Source organism: Pseudonaja textilis, chromosome 1 (assembly GCF_049901715.1).
Source record: "Pseudonaja textilis isolate UNSWEBS1 chromosome 1, rPseTex1.2, whole genome shotgun sequence".
Taxonomy (NCBI): Eukaryota; Metazoa; Chordata; class Lepidosauria; order Squamata; family Elapidae; genus Pseudonaja; species Pseudonaja textilis.
Genome location: NC_141990.1, coordinates 315,654,872 through 315,670,832, shown reverse-complemented (window position 1 = coordinate 315,670,832; position 15,961 = coordinate 315,654,872). Strand labels below are relative to the sequence as shown.

Genomic DNA, 15,961 nt, shown 5'->3' with positions numbered 1-15,961 from the left:
AAACAAATGATAGAGTAACTTTTATACATTTTCACTAAAGGAGAACGTGGCATAAAGTGAGATAATACGAAACATCATCTAATAAACATTTTAGTAATAATTCTACAATTTGTTCCATTGGTCTCTAGCTGTCCCTATTCCCAAGTCTTAGCTAATGACTTGCCTAGGAGTTATCTAATACACATTTGATTTGCTGCAGGCCATCTCTAATCCTAAGTATTAGTTGAGGTCTACCAGTTGTCTAACTCATGTTATTTTTATCAGCTTTCTAATTAGCCAGGATTGTTACAAGATTTACACATGCATATTTCCTGTGGATGAGAATTAGTTGTTCTTGCCAGACAGACTCCACAGTTACAGGGTTCCTGATTTACTTTCACATGTGTGTATGTTCTTGCTTTATTTTAGCAGAAAACCCATTATCACTACCAGGCAGTAAGATATCCAATTCATTTTTAGCAAAATCAAACCCACAACTCTTTTTTATCCAATTTAAATCGTTCTTTCAGTTCTTGATATGTAAAGCAATACCAAGCATAACTGCCTAATTCAACTCTTCCCTCAACTTTAATGTAACTTCACCAGAGTTGAAAGATAATATGTTACTGTACATCCATCTGTCTGGCTTCACTACCAATTTTTTTTAAAGCAACTTGAATGGGTGGGGACATCCAAAGAGGCAACTTTGTATAGAACCTTCTTTTATATTTATTCCAAACTCTTACTATTGCACTTCTAGCAAAGTGATTATTAAAATCAACCTTAACTATATTCATACCATAAAAAGCTGTTCCATCCAAACCTTAATTCGTGGTGCACTACTTCAGATAGTCTCTTATTCTGGAGGTTCACCCACTCTTTTAACCATGTCACACAATATGGCTCAAAATACAATTGCAGGTCTGGTAAACCCACCCACCCCACTTTTACTTAGCATCTTGTCCTAGTTTGTATGTAATTCTTGGCTTTTTCCTTTGCCATATAAACTTAGAAATATCTGAAATAAGAACACATCTTTAATAACAGGTTTTCCATACATACAGGGCATTGGACCTCGTTAAGGACACTTTGAAAACATGAAAAACAAAAGACTGATCACAGGAATATTGTAAGCAGTTGCAGAACTTGATAAGGAATTCTTTTATGGACAAATTCCTCCTTCAAGTCATCATTTATTACAAATATTATCACATTTTAAATATGCCACAAAGATAAATACAAATGAGGCTAATCCTAGCATTAATTAGAAATTCTTGTTTCTTACTATATTTTCTTTACAATTAAGATGGGGCCTCAGTATTATAACATAGCATTTGGGAAGAAAGATACAAATCAAGAGACCAGCCCCAGAAGCAAAGATGGAGAAGATCTCCACGGCTACCGTAGACTTCCCTTTGGTGCTCAGATAGGTAGGGAGGAAGGTGATCCAAACACTGCAAAAGACCAGCATGCTAAAAGTAATGAACTTGGCCTCATTAAAACTATCAGGCAATTTCCTAGATAGAAATGCTACTGTGAAACTGACAAGAGCCAAAAGTCCTAAGTAAGAGAGGACACCATAAAACATTAGAGCTGAGCCTTGCTTACATTCCAAGATGATCTCTCCAAACAAGGAGTGGAAGTCCAAGTTAAGAAATGGGGGAGAGGTTCCCAGCCAAGTGGCACAAAGAAGGGCTTGGACCAGGGGACAGGCTACGATAATGGAGTTGGACAGTGGTTTTCCTAAGAGTTTCCTTGTCTTGTTCCCTGGCTTGGTGGCCATGAAAGCCAGAACCACCATAACAGTCTTTGCCAACACAGAGGAAACTGCAAGAGAAAAGAGAATGGCAAAGGCAGATTGTTGGAAGAGACAGGTGAGCTTCCCTGGTTGACCAATGAAGAGGAAGGAGCAGAGAAAGCAAAGCAGAAGGGAGACTAGGAGGATGTAGCTGAGACCTCGGTTGTTGGCTTTGACAATCGGTGTGTCATGATGTTTATAGAAAATCAGCAGGACTGCAGAAGTGATCCCAGTTAGAAAAAGAACAAGAAAAACTAATGTGTATCCCAGGGTGTCTTGGTAAGCAAGGAAGTGGATCTTCTTGGCAATGCATTGGTCCTTTTCCTTGTTGGGAAATTGGTCTTCTGGGCAGGATTCACAATCAACTGCATCTGAAATCAAAATACTTTGTCTTTTGATATGCATATTTCCTATCTGCTTTTGACTTACCTACAAAGTGATTAAATAAAGAACCCACTGTGCAATTTATGGGGCATCTAAAAGAGCATATCCTTCATTTATGATGATACTGATTAACCAGTGATGAGGATTTGTTCAATTCTAGCTATCCATTCAATGAGCACTTCCATGGGTAATTACTGCCTCTTTTATCACCCACTTTATATTGGAACCAAGAGAAGAATGACAGATCTGTTATCCAGGAATGCTGCGATTTTAATTCTGTGTATAATATCCCTGCCTTAACCTCTCTGCTTTGTACTTCAAATTTGTTCATTCAGACTTTTTGATCCTCCTCTATCAAAGCAGTAGAGATAGATGGATCTCCTTTTTCTCTGGCAGGTCTATTTCCTCAGAGGTTGATTGAGCTGATGGAAGAAGAATGCACTAAATGATAAAAATTTAACCTTTGGATCACACACCACACTACCTCAGGAAAACATTGAAGTGGGTTTTCCCAATTGGATGTTAGAGTGGAAATGCATGTTGGGGATTCACAAATTCTGCTTCTTTAATGATTGTCTTTGTTTGATTCTAGAGGATTAAGGTTTCAAGTCTGGTCTACCTGTCTGATTAGAAAAGGTCCCTTCTGGACAAGCGTCACACTGGCAGCAGCAAACTTGCTTGCCCTCAGGAACTCTTCTCCTTTCTCCTGCCTGGCACCTCTTCCTGCCACACCTGGCAAAGGGGATGGTCTGAAAGAGAAATACCAATTATTTATTTAATTGGTTCCCACATTCCTATTTTTATGCTCAGAATCTCTTCTAAACAAATTGTTCACCATTTTCTATCAAAAAGCAGGACCAGCTGCTAAACTCCCAGTCGACCAACAGATGCTGGAGTTTGGAACTGGGGTTTCATTCTGCAAAGGAAGGCTTGTGACTGAAGCACAGCATTTCTAAAAGAAAGAACTATGAGGATGCAACTGAGCAGAAATGGTCCATGGAAATCTCTGTTTTTTGCTGTAATTGCATTCTGTATTTGAAACAGAAATTGTTCCCTTTGCGGAATGACACAAATCAGACCTCAAATGTGTTACATGAAAAGCAGCTTTCTCACGAAATGACTGCCATGATTTCTGACTCAATTGAGTTAGAAGGATGTTCTGCATTTCAGGAAGAGAATGAATCTTTCCCAGAATTTACAACATTTTTTTGCAGCTCACCTTTGTGGCCCAGACGATTCCATCAGACTTAATGGTGAAATCCTGGCCTGGGGGAGCCTCAGGATTCACTTGCCCAACTTTCATGGGGACAAAAGATTGATTGGGGAGGAAAAGCCAATTGAGAAGGTCATAACGAGCAGATTTCAGTCCATCTTCTGAGAAGAAGACTTCATCTCCAGCACTGTTGTTGAACTGCACGTTGCCCAAATAGGGAAGAATCTGAAATAAATGTGAACTTTAGAAATAGGTGTATTTGGTTAGAGCTACGGTTATGGCTTCTATCAGAACATGGTGATAATTTTGAGAAGATGAATTTATGTCTTAAAAGCTAGAGGATTTTCTTTGTGGAGAATTGAGGAATCTGGAATAACACCAAGTATTTACTCTGAAACTACAAAAAAAAAATATCTTTATCATTGGTCCTTTGTATCATGGTTTCTTCAAATAAAGCTTTACCAGAATAAGCACATATGAAAAATTTCAGTGCCACATTCCAAAATTAATCATGTGCTTTTCCTCCTGAGATATTTGATTACATGTAGTTTTAAATATTTACTTTATCCCCAGGTCTTGTAACTATTAAATTCACTGTAGCAACGATTAAATTATTTGTATGGGAACAGAGTACAATTCCTTTGATTTTTTCTAGCTGAGAATTGAACAGAGCAGAATGCAGGAACCATGTTTGATGAAATGGAGTCAAGGAAAAGGAAGTGCTTGCCCGGATTTGTCTCTTCACTATTCAGAGAAGTTCAATATTTATCCAGTAATGCAGAAAAGTCTGATGGGTTTGAGACAAACAACCCATTAAGGCTATTTTGAGTCCTTCTTTATGTGCTCAGATGGCTGCATTCACATAAGCTGAGCAGTGCAATAAGCATAAAGCTGAACAAATGGGGGGAAGGGTCATGTAGGATGTTAAACTATAGAAACATAAACCAGGATTAAAATGAATTGAGTGTCTTTCTACATGTTAGATTCAGGTTACATACTGAGGGAAACTGGGGTTGTTCTGCAAATATGCCAACTAGGACCTCTTCTGGCTTCTTGAAGCTTCTTTCTCAAACATAGACAGAGAATTTGGCGCGCAGATCACATACACAAAGGAATGGAATTCTTCCCACCCCCCAAAGTCCAGAAGTCTCTTCCAATTAAAAGTTCTGAATATGATCATGTGGGCATCTTCAGGTTGTGATGGGGCCTCTGTCCGTTGACCTTGACATATTTTGATAAGACTTCGCAGCTGCGCAAAAAGGGATAGAAGCTAGCAAGGAAATGGAAAATTGAAAAGAAGAAATCATACACCCCCTCCTTTTGCTTGCCCACAGTAAAGGAATGCAAAACACCTCCAGCTCTCTTCCCCCCACAATTACCCCTCCCCCCGTTGCTAATGACAGCCGAAAGAATTAAGCCTAGCAGTAGAGAAGATAAAGTAGATAGGATATGGGAGAGATAAATGAGATAGATAGCAGTTAGGGTACCCGAAGAGATCTTGAGGCTGACAGGAAGGGTCACATAGGATGTTAAACTATAGAAACAAAAACCAGGATTAAAATCAATTGAGTGTCTTTCTACAAGTTGGATTCAGGTTACGTGCTGAGGGAAATGGAGGTTGTTCTGCAAATATGCCAACTAGGACTTCTGACTAAAATCTACATATTTCCCTATTATCTTTTCTAGCCATCTGTAAAAAATTTTCCCAGAATTTTTATTTTATTTTATCACAAGGCCACCACACATAATAAAATAAGCCCATATTTTGACTACATTTCCATCATTAGCTAGACATACTTTTAAACATTTTAACAAACCTTCACTTCTCTTTCCCCCTCTCTCTCACCTCTTCCAACAAAACATTATTCTTAACTCATATTTTTCTAATAATTGCTTTTAATATGCTTTGATTTGATAACATGCAGATATCGAATCAGTAACTGAAGAAATGCCTTTTGGAAACGTCCCCTCTGAGAAACCACAGAAATTACCTGCCATGATTGGATATTTGGGGTCCTCTTTGCAAACCTCATCATAGTTGGTTGGGCTCTGGATCCAAACATTGCTTGTAATGCATTTGCCACAGCATAAATGGCATTGTAGATATTGTAACTTTCACCTGTCATTCTGGTTTCAAAAATGTAATTGGGCAGATTCGGCACATTCTCCTTTCCTGTACATTGTTTTTCCCCATTTGGTGGGATCTCTCCTGATATATTGATCTTGCAGCCAAAAACCAATTCCCACCATAGAGGGAGAAAGACATCTCCTTGGGGGTTCAAAGGGTCTAAAGACAGAACAAAATGACTGAATTCTGAGACATCCCCGGTGTGGTCTCTGAAATGCAAGACTCCATGGAAAGACTTTAGAAATAACAATATGTCCTCAGATTCTTCCACACTAAGTTTCCAATGGGAGGTTAAGATCCAAACATTCTGAAACGTTGTCTTGCTTGATTTTAAATGGAGAAACAAAATTGTCTGTACACTTAAACTACCATCATAGTCTCCAAAAAGAAGAATCACTTCAGTTTTTGACCAAGTCTTGAAACTGAGAAATAATTTTTCCATTATAATGTCAAAATCATGTGATTTCAACCTTTCAGAGAAAGCCAGGCAGATCTCCTTCTCCTGGAGCATTGGGGTCAGAGATGAGATGAAACGTTCTCCCCTCTCATCTTCAGGGGCCATAAGCCCAACCCAGTTCCACCGGAAATACAGGAGCAGCTGGACTAAACCCACATATTGAGAAGATTCTTTAGGATTAATCCGGAAGAAGGAAGGATAAACTCTTCTCTCTCCCTGAGAGAACTCAAAGCCAACACCAAGCTGGAGAAAATGAAATTATTTTTCCAAAAAAAAGTAAAAGTTGACATTCACTTTAGGGATCACTAGTTACACATTTTTATTGGTTGAGGTATGTTGGAAGTCAAGAGAAAAAAAAACTAACAATCGAATTCAGATAATAAATGGCACTAAAATGATGGGCACTTTTTAATAAAGAATTAACTAAGAGTCACATGCTCATGATATGCCTCCCCAACCCCTTCCTCTCTGCTTTTCAGTAACCTTCTGATCTCTGTCTACTCCATACTGTATCCAAGAGAGCTCTCTTACCTGTGAGACCTTAAAGATGCTGAAGATGGAATCCATCTGCCTTGAAGATTTGGCATTGAGGCCACCAATGATGGAGAACAGAGTGCCCTTCCAGCCACATTTGTAACCCGGAACCACTTGGCCTTGTGAGGAGAGCATGGAGAGGCTGTTTAAGGAAATAAATATCTCCCTCTGGAAATGGCCATAGATGTGGTAACCAAGGGTGATGTTGGGGAGTAGAAGAAAATCCTTATTGACCTGGGAGACAGCAAACATCAATGCAAGGATCTGCTGGTAGTTACTGGGGATGAGTCTATAGTGCGAAAAATACAGGGAATATTACAGTTAAGGTTGTTTGCTTGTAGAGTTTGCTTCAGTGTTTGGTTTGGTGCAGCAACATCCAAATTGGGTTTGGGTTTTTTTTTTAAGGATCTTTCTCAGCTAAACCTGAATGCTGCCATTCTATAATGGAAGAAGAAGGGTGGGGAGAGTTGGTACAAGTAACCCTTTTGATGTAACCTGAATATCTTAAGCCTTGTATTGAATCTGTATAACTTGCACACGATATATGACTGCAGCCAGATGCCTGGAACCTTGTCACCTCTTGGAGAGATAGCAAGAGGAGAAGTAACCAGAAAAATTCCAGCTCTGAGAGGAACTTCCTGAAAAACTTTTCTAAGATACGTTCCCAGAAAAGGGGGAGGGGGATTAACATGTTGTTTCTTTGGTTGATTACATCCACATACATTTATTTGTTTCTGTATGCTTGGGGGTATCTTAGACTCTGCTTTGGCTAGTATCTGGATTACTCCTTTCAATAAAGAATTCCTTTTGAAGAACCTAGCTTTCAGAAGTTCAGAATTGTGGCTTATTTTAGGAGCTTGCTATTTTACTGAGAAAAGGAGAAGATGTATATTACACTAAGACAGTGCAGAATACTAGAAGTATTTTTGAAAGAGATCCAGCTGAAACTTACCCATTATCTAAAAGAAGATTTGATGTATTAAATTCAGGGACAGTAGAATCCAAACTGCCTCCCAAAGGTAAATTTCCACCAATAATATGATCACCAGGCCTATAGTAGCATTCCTCTAACGGGATATACACATGGTTTGGAGCCTCTTTGCTGTAGTTGGAGCCAGGAGCCAGAAGACCATCAGCATCAACCATAGCATCATTCCTACCCAGTTATTCTTGTCAACTTCATTTCTAGGACAGAAATAAAAGTTTAGGTAGAAACTGACTTGAAGGTTGAACTTGAATTTTCACTAGAGCTTTAGCAGATCAGACAACACTTATACCACCTGGATGGCCACAGAACAAATTTACAGCAAAGATGCTTCCTCTTACCTGTGTTTGGGCTGTGATTATAAAGGAAACAAAGACATGTGAGTCTCTTCAAACCCAGGAGTGAGCTTTTTGCCAGACAGGCTAAGGTCTCATCTTTTACCCCCATCTGGAGAACTCAGACATGTTTTTATAGCTTGGAAGTTTTTGTATCTAGAAATCTACAGGGGATACACTCACAATTACTGTACTTCTGATGATTGTAAAGAAAAGCAAATTTCTGTCCTTGTAGCAATAGCTTCTCATACACCCAATTGGGAGAAAAAAAATTCTTGTGTTTCTTGTCATGTCCAGAGCAGATGGAGTCATGCTGAAGTTGTGAATTTGACCTCCATGAACCAATATTTGATGGGCTGTCACAGAGAAAAGTCTGTCAACCTCTTCTCTAAAGCACCTGAAGGCAGTAGGAGAAGTATTGGATTCAACCTTATCAAGAAGTCATTCAACTAGAACTAAGGAGAAATTTCCCGACAGGACAATAGATAGAATAGATTACAACAGAACAGAACAGAACAGTACAGAGGAAGGAGAGGAGAGGAGAGAATTTTATTTATTTATTTGCTTATTTTTTTTATTTGTTTATTTTTGTCAATTGCTTACAAGATAATAGGTATCAGTAAAAACATACTTTTGAATACATGAGATAGATACTTATAAGAAAAATAAAAAGAAACAATAGGGAAGGGATGGTAGGCACATTGGTGCACTTAGGCACGCCCCCTACAGGCCTCTTAGAAAAGAGGTGAGGTCAATAGTAGACAGACTAAGGTTAAATTTTGGGGGGTTTGGGGAAGAAACCACAGAGTCACGTAGAGTATTCCAGACATTGACCACTCTGTTGCTGAAGTTGTATTTCGTGCAATTAAGTTTGGTGCTATTAACCTTGAGTTTGTATCTATTGTTTGCTCATGTGTTGTTATGGTTGAAGCTGAAGTATTCATTGACAGGTAGGACATTGCAATGTATGATTTTATATACTATACTTAGATAGGACTGAAGGTGGTGTAGTTCGAGATTTTCTAGGTCTAGAATTTTGAGTCTGGTGGCATAAGGTATTCTACAACGAGTAGAGGAGTGGAGAACTCTTCTTGTGAAATATTTCTGGACTTTCTCAACTGTGCCAATATCAGATACTTAATGTGGGTTCCAGACTGATGAGCTGTATTCGAGTATTGGTCTAGCAGATGTTTTGTATGCCCTAGTTATTAGTGTAATATTATCAGAGAAAAAGCTAGGTTAACAACTCTTAAAGCCTTTTTGGCTATGTAATTACATTGGGCTCTAGCACTTAGATCATTAGAGATGAGAACTCCAAGGTCCTTGAAAGAGTTTGCATCATCAACAAGGTCTTGACTATTCAGCCTGTATTTTATTTTCTGATTGTTTTTGCGAATATGTAGGACAGAGCATTTATTTGTTGAGATTTGAAGTTGCCATTTGTTTGACTATTCTGATACATAGTCAAGGTCTTTTTAAAGGGTAGCAGTATTCTCTGTGGTATTGAATAGCTTTACATCATCAGCGAAGAGAATGCAGTTGCACTTCATATGATCACAGAGGTCATTTGTGTAGAGTATGAAAAGAGTTGGTCCTAGAACACTGCCTTGGGGGACACAAATATCGACAGGTATAGAATTTGATAGGACACTCCTGTCAGCCTCAAGATCTCTTCGGGTACTCCAACTGCTATCCATCCCCTTTATTTCTCCCTTAGTTTCTCTACTGCTAGGCTTACTTCTTTCGGCTGTCATTAGCAATGGGGGGAGGGGTAATTGTGGAGGGGAAGAGAGCTGGAGGTGTTTTGCATTCCTTTACTGTGGGCAGAAGAAGGGGGGGATTTCTTCTTTCCAACTTTCCATTTCCTTGCTAGCCTCTATCCTTTTTGCGCAGCTGCGAAGCCTTATCAAAATATGTCAAGGTCAACGGACAGAGGCCTCATCACCACCTGAAGATGCTCACATGATCATATTCAGAACTTTTAATTGGAAGAGACTTCTGGACTTCGGGGGGTGTGAACAATTCTATTTCTTTGTATGTGTGATCTGCATTAAAATTCTCACTTTCGAATTCCATTTGTAGCTTCCTTTTCATCTTCCAGTAAAAGAAGAACTTTGCTCTGAACCATGGAGTCTGAGTATTTCTTTCTTGGATTTTGAAAGGAGCACACATTGACATTATTCCGAAAGTCCCATCAGCCCACCCGGAGAAAACACCAATTTTTCTTCCGAGGGGGTTTTCACATCATGTCATCTCCAGCCGGCGAGGAGGATGAGCAGGGAGCTGTGGGGGGGCAGCCAATGCTGTTACCAGCGATGCCAGCCACCGATTTGTTAGCTGACCTTACACTGGAAGAAACTCCAGCTGAGATGCCCAGATGGTCGTTAGGAGTTGGATGGAGAGATCCGGAAGACCCCCCCCTCCTGGAATCTCTGTAAGTCGAAGAGGTGCGAGGGAACGGCTGTGGCAAGAGGGGGAGGAGATGGAATGCAGGCTGGATCAAGCCGGGAAAAGCTTTAAGGATGCTTCTGAGAAACCCGGCAGGGCTCCAACATATGAGGGGGAAGAGAGAGCGAGTTCAGCCTGGGGAAGTCGGGCTGCCACTACCCCCCTGGCCCAGCCCACGCCAGCGCAACCACCAGCCCCCATCTGGGGAGCCCCAGCAGCGGGGGTAATGCCTAGAAGACGCCACCTGCCCTCCTTAGATGTGAAGTTTGGAGGAAATCCCAAGGATTTGGGTTTTTTCCTGGTGCAGGTTGGAAGCTATATGGCAGAATATGAAAGGGAGTTCACCTCTGAAGCAGCCAAAGTAAGATGTGTTACCAGGACCCTGGAGGGGATGGCAGCTGACTGGGTGGTGACTCTGTATAATGATAACTCCCCCCAACTGTGAAGCCTTGATGTTTTCATGACTGCCTTGAGGAGGAGGTTTGAAGACCCTCTGGCGGAGAGAAGGGCCAGGATCAGAATGAAAACCATAACTCAAGGGGGAAGATCAGTTGCTGACTACACCCAAGAGTTTAGACAGCTGGCATATCGCATCCAAGGCTGGTCCCAGGAGGCTCTAATAGAAGCCTACAAAGATGGCCTAAATGAAGAGGTATACCACATGTGCATCTCCAGAAGGGATCCGCATGACCTGCAGTTGTGGTACCTGCTAGCGGAAGAAGTAGAAATAGATCTAGCCCGAAGCAGACGCCGAGGAGGCCCTGCATGGAGCAACCTGCTCCCTTCCCGACTCCGAGAGATCCCTAAACCCCAAAGGGGAGGGGTGATGACAAGGGCCAAATCCACTGCCTGTTTTCGTTGTGGGAAGGAAGGCCACCGAATTGCGGATTGTCGAGTCAAACCAGATCCAAAGAAGGGACGGGGCCCTGGAAAGAGGCCCGAATCCTCCCCAACCAGGCCTCGTGAAACCGGGCTAAAGATAGGGGAGGTTGTAGAAGTTGCTCCCCCAGCGGAAAAGGAGCTAGGACCTCCGACTCCTCCCGACGAGACTGAAACCGACTCGGAAGACGACATCCCGGTAAGTCCTAACCGGGGTCCCCTTACCATCCCAATTAAGCTAAGGGTGCCCACATCGGGTACCGAGGGGGAGATGCTGGCCTTATTGGACTCGGGGTGCACGAGGTGCCTAATTAGCATGAAAGTAGTTAAAGGCATGGGCATTGGACTAAGAAATTTGAAAACGCCCATATCCTTTTGCCAATTGGATGGGTCTGAAGCGGGAGGTTGCCCTGCACGGTTCATAACGGAGCCCTTAGAGATGACCATGGGAACCCACAGCGAGACCTTGTGTTTTATTGTGGCTCCCGGGATGGAACAGTCCCTAATCTTGGGGTTGCCCTGGCTTCGGAAATGGAATCCCCAAGTGAACTGGAGAAAGGGGTGGATACGGATTCGTACTGACCAACCTCCGGAAGGGGAGGAGCAACCCCCCCTGGAACCGGGGGAGAATCCCCATCCAAAGCCCCAAACCCCTGCTGAGACAGCTTCCACAGGGGCCGAGCGCATAGAAGGGGAGGAGAAAATCCCGAAAGAGTACTGGGACCTAAAAGAGGTTTTTAGCGAAGAGGCCTCCGATGAGCTCCCTCCCCATCGGTCAACCGACTGTAGCATCGAATTTCTACCGGGAGTGATGCTACCGAAACCAAAGATGTATTCGATGACCCCAAGGGAGCTAGAGGAATTGAGATCGTTTATCGACAAGAACTTGAAACGAGGGTTCATCCAACCTGCCAGACCTCGAGTGGCGGCCCCTGTGATGTTCCGCGAGAAGAAAGATGGCTCCAAGCGCTTGGTGGTGGACTATCGAAATTTGAACGCGGTGTCCGTGGAGAATGTGTACCCCCTTCCTCTAATGAAGGACATGTGAGCTCACCTGGCCAAGGGAAAGATCTTCACGAAATTGGACTTGAGGGAGGCTTATTACCGAATCCGAATTAAAGAGGGAGACGAGTGGAAAACTGCATTCAACTGCCCGATGGGTTGCTTCCAGTTCAATGTTCTCCCGTTTGGCCTACAGGGGCACCAGCTGTTTTCATGCAATTGATCAACCAGGTGCTTCACGAACATTTATACAAGGGGTTTTGGTCTACCTGGACGATATCCTTATCTACTCGGAGATCAGAGACCAACATGTGAAACTGGTACGGTCCGTGCTGCACAAACTGCGCGCTGCCAAATTGTACGCCAAATTGTCCAAATGTGAGTTCCATCAAGAAAAGATTGACTACCTGGGATATCGTATCTCACCCGAGGGTCTCGAGATGGACCCAGAGAAGGTACGAGCCGTATTAGAGTGGGCCCCACCGAGAACCCGAAAACAACTTCAAAGTTTCCTTGGATTTGCCAACTTTTACCGGCAATTCATCCCATGCTTTGCTAAAATAGCCATGCCTATCACCAACCTCCTAAAAACAAAGGGAGAAGCGAAGCCAAAGCCCAGTCAGCCATTGAATTGGTCTATGGAGTGCCAAGCCGCTTTTGAGAAGCTAAAAAGACTATTCGCTGCAGAACCAGTGCTGAAGCATCCGGACATGGATGTCCCCTTCGTGATCCAAGCTGATGCGAGTGATGTGGCGGTAGGAGCGGTCTTACTTCAGTTAAACGAGAAGGGGACACTACAACCGTGTGCCTACACCTCCCGTAAATTAACTGACACTGAACGTAGATGGGCTGTCTGGGAGAAAGAAGCTTTTGCAGTCTGCTGGGCTCTAATGACCTGGAGGCATTTTCTGGAAGGCGCGAGGTACCCATATGAGGTTTGGACTGATCATAAAAATCTGGAGGCCTTAAAAACGCCTCGGAAATTCCCACCAATAATGAGATTACCAGGTCTGTAATAGTCCTCCAGAATATCCAAAGACCTGGTCAACCCACACACAGTTTTCATACTCTTTGCAGAAGTTGGAGGCAGGAGCCAAAACAGCAGCAGCAGCAGAAGCAGCAGCAGGAGAGGAAGCCCTGTCATTCTTCTCACCTTCCTTCCAAGATCAGAGATCAAGGTTTGTGCAGAAGCTACATTGCAAGTAGCACATGAAATCTCACCAGAGCTTTAGCAGAATAGAGACAGTCTGTCCTACCTGGATGGGTTTGTGGCAAATTGATATTAACCATGCTTCTCCTTATATGTGTTTGGGCTGAGACCAAAGAAGAAACTGAGGCCAATGGAGTCTCACCAAACCCAGGAATTAGCTCTTTCCAAGGCAAGATGTAGTGACATGCCTTGCCTCCAATGGGCGAACTCAAAGCATATTTTTATAGAACAGGTTTTATGTTGGGTCTAGAAATCCATAAGGGATATGTGTAGAATTGCTGTTTATCTGATATTTGCAAGGAGAAAGAATTTTCCTACCTACTTAACACTAGAGTTTTTGTGTGCACTGCAAGGGGAAAAAACAATATTATCTCCCCTGTTGCTAATCTACAGAGTTGAGATTCAAGGTGAATTTCAGTATTCGACTTACAGGAGACTGAGACCCTGTACACAAGTTGGAGTTTGGTCTGTGCCATAGTTTGGTCAGATAGTATGATTGCTAACAGGTCATGGTGGCACACAGAAAACAATTTCACCCAGTGGTGGGCTACAACCGGTTTAACAACCGGTTTGGTGAGTGCTGAAGGCACTTGCATGCAGCACTGAAAATTGAGTATTTAGAAGCTCATCTGCTTACCTTCCAAGTCAGCAACAGTAAATAGAACAGTTGGGCGGTGGGATCAGCTGTGCTGCATGATTGAGATGAGCTAGAAGGCAGGAAATAAAGGACAGGATAGGGTGGGGGTGGGGCCAGCTGATAATCAGAACAACCAGTTTGCTCGAACCAGTCCGAACCAGCATCAGCCCACCACTAATTGCACCCTAGTAAGTGTGAGCAATCATACAGATGTTTGATGTTTGTTTTACCCACCAGATCATTTGGGGCACCACCTCTCCCTGATTACATCTACTGTCCCATCCCACTTGGTGGGAGGAGCATGTTACAGATCCTATTTGCTAAAGAGTTTGGCATCAGATTGGACCAGGAGGAAGGCATTTTCTCATATGGAGATATGGAGCAGCATTCCCCCGCTAACTGACATTAACTCTGCCCCTCTGGGCATTTAAGAAATCCTTAAGCTTAAGGATCGCAGGGAAATGGAGATCTTACAAGAGTCAGGATTCCAAGTAACAGCCCCGGTGAAATCAAAATTCCAAGGCCAGAGGCTTCCTTATAGTAAAAAATTATTAGACATGTCATATTGGCACAGCTGGTGAAAATCCAACTCTGAATATTAATTAATTAATTAATTAATTAATTAATTAAGTCAAATACTTAGAATATAATAGAAATAAGAATAAACATAAGTTTAAATACATGAAATAGGAACTAATAATTGGAGACAATAGGGCAGGGATGATAGGCATGATTGTGCCCCTATGCAAGCCCCTCACAAACCTCTTAGGAATGGGGTGAGCTCAATAGAGGTTAGTTTGAGGATAAAGGAGTGAGGGTTTGAGCAGGTGACAACAGAATCAGGTAATGAGTTCCGGACATTGATCACTCTATTGCTGAAATTGTACTTCCTGCAATTAAGTTTAGCGTGGTTTACATTAAGTTTATATGTGTTGTGTACTCTTGTGTTGTTGTGGTTAAAGCTGAAATATTCATTAACTGCTAAGACATTGTAACATATGATTTTATGTACTATGCTTAAGTTCAATCCTAGCTGTCGTAGTTCAAGATTGTCTAAAGCCTAGAATCTGAAGACTGGTAGTATAGGATATTCTGTTGCAAACAGAGGAGTGCAGTACTCTTCTTGTAAAATACTTCTGGATTTGCTCAATGTCTGATGTACAATGCGGATTCCAGACAGCAGAGCTGTATATTCAAGCATTGGTCTAGCAAAAGTTATGTATGCCCTAGTTTGCAAATCAATATTACCAGTGGAGAAGCTTCATAAGATTAGATTTACAACCCTGGCACTTAGGTCATTCGATATGAGAACTCCAATGTCCTTGACAGAGTGAGGATCATCAATGAGGTCATATCCACCTAGCTTGTTTTTGGTGTATTGATTTTTTTGTTTTTACCAAGATGTAGAACAGAGCATTTGTTGGTCAAGAATCTCTCTGGGGTTTCCCCACTCAATTGAAGCTGCAAAGTCGTCCCCCCCCCGCCCCATTACACACAACCATCACATGCCCCAATCAGGGCACCCTTAAAAATCTGGATGGCTTTTGGCCACACCCCTCCAGGTGCTGGTGAGAGTGTCTTTGGTTCCCAGAAGAAAGAAAGTTGTTTTGGCTACAAATTCCCCCAGCTATCTCTACTCCCCCACCCCTTTCCCACAGTTCGAACCAGCCTCACTGTGGCAATCCTGAAGATGTTCCCAGATGGCTCCAGGGTGGACAACAAGATTGTTACTTTGTGTGCAGGATGCTGTTCCATCCTCCCATAAGAAATAGTTTTTAATTGTTATTTTATTGGTTCTTCTTTTATTATATGTCATGTCTTGGGTAGGGACTATAGAAATTTGATCAATAAATAAATCTAGTAATAAATGACTAGCAGCAGAATCCTCACAAAGGTTGCCAAGCTGGTTTGTTTAACAGGCTGATTTGTTGTAGATGTGGCTTTCCTGGCAGTTGAACAAGATGAGACTGCT

At 42.2% G+C, this 15,961-nt stretch overlaps 2 protein-coding genes across 2 annotated transcripts in view; one reads left to right on the top strand and one right to left on the bottom strand.

The window, feature by feature from the left end:
- LOC148128331 (vomeronasal type-2 receptor 26-like) overlaps positions 1-7,639 on the bottom strand; it is a 27,086-nt gene extending 19,447 nt beyond the window's left edge. The window contains exons 1-3 of the mRNA XM_087919673.1: positions 7,446-7,639; positions 6,491-6,782; positions 3,381-3,599 (exon numbers count right to left, since the gene is read on the bottom strand). Coding sequence (XP_087775799.1) covers positions 3,381-3,599; positions 6,491-6,782; positions 7,446-7,639 — 705 coding nt within the window. The remainder of the gene's footprint in view (positions 1-3,380; positions 3,600-6,490; positions 6,783-7,445) is intronic.
- The window catches only part of LOC148128328 (vomeronasal type-2 receptor 26-like), a 343,174-nt gene that overhangs the window by 214,537 nt on the left and 112,676 nt on the right, over positions 1-15,961 (top strand). The gene's annotated exons all lie outside the window — the stretch shown is intronic.